Here is a 3,340-nt window from a genome sequence, read left to right as displayed (position 1 = left end):
TTTTTCCCTTTCCTGAGAAAAAAAAAAAAAAAAAAAAAAAAAAGTATCTTCCAATTTTAAACAGATCTCAAAAATCCTTATTTCCAAGAGAAAGTAATAATTTTTCATAGAATGGAGCTCCTCACTTCCCCGTCTTGCCCAATAAGGCACTTGTCTCCTACAGATATTATTTTATCATGGTAAGATTTTCTCCCAAGATTCAGAGTTTGTTTTATTTTAAGATAAATGAGAAAATCGATGTAGTAACCCACAAATTTAAAACCCCTATCCTATTTTGACGTAACAATAATTTCCAGAATGTGCTTGGATTCATTAGGAAATATTTTCTCAAGATTGTAAGATAGCAATAAACCTTTAGAAGAGTTGTTTAGTCTTCTAAACCCCTTATTAGTTATTGGATTTTATTCTGTTCTTCTCTAAATAAAACACATTTTATTAATCACACAGTTTTTTTAACCACCTCTGTAAAGACAAATATAGCCATTCTATAGTAAATATTCTTCTTATATAAGATCAATAATTATCTGCATAGAAAACAGTCTGGTAAGATTATTCTTTCCAAAAAAAACCAAAACAAAACAAAAAAACCCAATCCAAAAACCCAAACAAACAAGGCCTTCTTGCAATTACTGCTCTTCAAAACCACTGGAGTATATTCTTTGCTAAACAGTTAATATTTTATGTATTTATATAAATAATACAAAATAGTGTTAACACTACATAACACATGAAGCTGTTTGGATATAAAAATGAAGTATGTGGATGCCCCAAAGCATTTGATTTACTGTTGTACATCAAAATACACAGGAATTCTGCAAAATCTGTAATATATGACTCTAGAAGACCCTCTTCACTGCTCTTTAAGAGGATCTGCCTCCTAAATCTTTACGTACATGTCCCACATAGTTAAAGCAATACCTGGTAGCATGATTAAGTTATCAAAGTGCTACCTGGGCATTAGTTGATTAAACTGGTAAGTAATGGAGAGGCAAACCTTCACCACCCAATGCAAAATTCTGAAAAGACCGTACTTAATTAAATGGGAGTCTCTCTACCAGCTTCAGTTTACTTTGGATCAAGCACCAATATCACGGTTAAAAACACAGTTTGAGAAACATCTATTTCTCAACGGACGCTGCCTCAGGAAATCTTGAAAGCTGATCCTGACTGATGTGCACAGCTAAGCGTTTCATGAAGAGAGAAGACTGAATGCAGAAGTAAAAACTGAAGGCGACAGTTTATTTCACTTTCCGGATTAAAAACAGTAAAAAATTTACAGGAACTATGTAGTATACCATAAGGGTGATATTTTGGCAGGTTTTGTTAATTATCCAAAAGAATTAATAAAAAGCACACCAAGGGTAATTCACACAAAGCTTCGGAAAACTGACACTGGCTAAACAACAGTGTGTAAGTTTTCTGATTAGACAGACCCACAATAAGTCTGTTATAGAACATAGGTAAATTCAGAAATATGAAAGAGAAATCAACTCTGGAAATACACATCCAAAATCCCATTTTAAACAAGATGGAGAAAAAATAAAAGGAAGCACTATACAGTGTTCTAAGGAGTATTATGAGCAATATTCATATACCAAACCATAACCAGAAGAGAAAGAAATTAAGACCATGAAAATCCACGTTAAGAATCAAGTTGAGTTTAGAGCAGTAACCGTTACACTATATGATAACTTCTCAAGGAAGTTATTTACTTTGAACATGTAAGAAAAGCACTGAACTCTAGAGGAAAAAAAAAAAAAAAAAAAGAGAAAATGCAGAGAAATGGGCTAATTAAAAGAACATTCATTTCTGCTCCACATACATGAGAATATACATATGTATATGAGACATTTAAATTTGGAGAGATATGCCAGTTAATATTTCTGTTACCACAAAAAGAGCATGGATATCAAAAATAAAAATCAGACTGTAGCTAAGATCTCCCTTTCAAGTCCTGACTGACATACTTAACATTGGATATTACACACTTTCCTTTAAAAGTATATAGGAGAACTAGGTTAGCTCTAGGGTCAGAAGATGTGCTACCTACTGAATCCCTTGGAGCGTTCTAACATCTAATGTCTTTTGAAAGCTCCTTACCCCAAGGTATCCATCCAGCTTGACCCAGCTGAGATTGCAAAATTTTTAAGAGGACAGATTAAATTAATGACAGAAGACTACAAAGTGCTTAGAATACAAATTTTCCAATACGCACTTTACTTTTGATACGTGTGATATCTATAAAAATATTCACTTGCTAACAAGTTCATTAAGCTTCTAGTTTCTCCCCCTGCAGTTTATCATGCACACTGTATTGAAGATATATGCCAAAATTGATAAAGACAGCATTTATAATATCAGATAAACTTAATCTGGAGCTGGAACTGATTACAACACTAGATGAAAGATACTTTGGCCTTGTCTATGCTTCAAAGTAAGCATGGAATATTTCAGAGCACAAATTTAAAATAGTTCATTTTAAAAGGACAGTCCTACAATGATTTCATCTAAAGAGAAAACAGAGCATTCTTGTTCCTGAATGAGAGAATCCACACATGGATTTAATCAGGAAGAATTTTGTGTAGGCAGTGGAGGAGAACATTTTATCATCAGTAAGCAGTTTTCATTTTAATCAAGGATTCAGAGTCTGGAGAGAAGACGACATTTTAATCTACTTACCCAATTTTTGTTTTCTCTTTAATTTTGGACGAGGAACCAGTTTTTGGTTTTTTGCTCTCCTTGTCCTTCGGTTTGGATTTAACTTTTCTACCCTTCTTTTCCTCTTTTCCTTCAGCCGAAACACTGGGGAAGTTTTCAGGACTCATTACTCGTGGAATGTTTCTCTCTCCTCTCTCTTTTGCTTTTGCAATCGCTTCAGATATTATGCGATTTGCCTTCTCTTGTTTACTTTCCGAGTCTGCTTTTTTCTTCTGCTTCTTTTCAGACATTGCCCTCACCTGGGTATTCTGCAACTTAGTATATGATCCTGAGCCATCAGTCTTCTTGGAGGAAGGAGGCTGTAGCAAGAGACAAAAAGCAAATAAAATAATCTTATTTTAAGAATATAAACATTTCCTGAAGGAAAAAGTGCAAATGTTTTTGATCTGGATACGCATTTAAAAAAAAAAACCCAAAACAACAAACCAAACCTAACCTAGTAGGGACTCATGCAGTCACAAAAAGAAGGAACTCTGTTTATACCACAGAATGGCGTGGGTTTCAGTATAACTACATCAATTGTGGGTTTTAAACAACCAATCCATGTACTGAAAAAAATCAGTAAAAAAACATCTTTCTAAAATTCTCCCAGCCTTCTTTCCACCTCTGTCGTTAGAGACAC

The 3,340-nt window shown here is 33.9% G+C and overlaps 1 protein-coding gene across 1 annotated transcript in view; it reads right to left on the bottom strand.

Moving 5' to 3' along the window:
* The window catches only part of CHD9 (chromodomain helicase DNA binding protein 9), a 55,618-nt gene extending 52,603 nt beyond the window's left edge, over positions 1–3,015 (bottom strand). The window contains 1 exon segment of the mRNA XM_029083558.1: positions 2,680–3,015. Within this exon segment, the coding sequence (XP_028939391.1) occupies positions 2,680–2,948 (269 nt within the window). The 5' untranslated portion in view covers positions 2,949–3,015.
* Positions 3,016–3,340: the final 325 nt, after the last annotated feature.

Source organism: Antrostomus carolinensis, unplaced genomic scaffold (genome assembly GCF_000700745.2).
Source record: "Antrostomus carolinensis isolate BGI_N321 unplaced genomic scaffold, ASM70074v2 scaffold15672, whole genome shotgun sequence".
Classification (NCBI taxonomy): Eukaryota; Metazoa; Chordata; class Aves; order Caprimulgiformes; family Caprimulgidae; genus Antrostomus; species Antrostomus carolinensis.
Note: the sequence above shows the minus strand (reverse complement) of the source record. Positions and strands in the feature narration are given on the sequence as shown.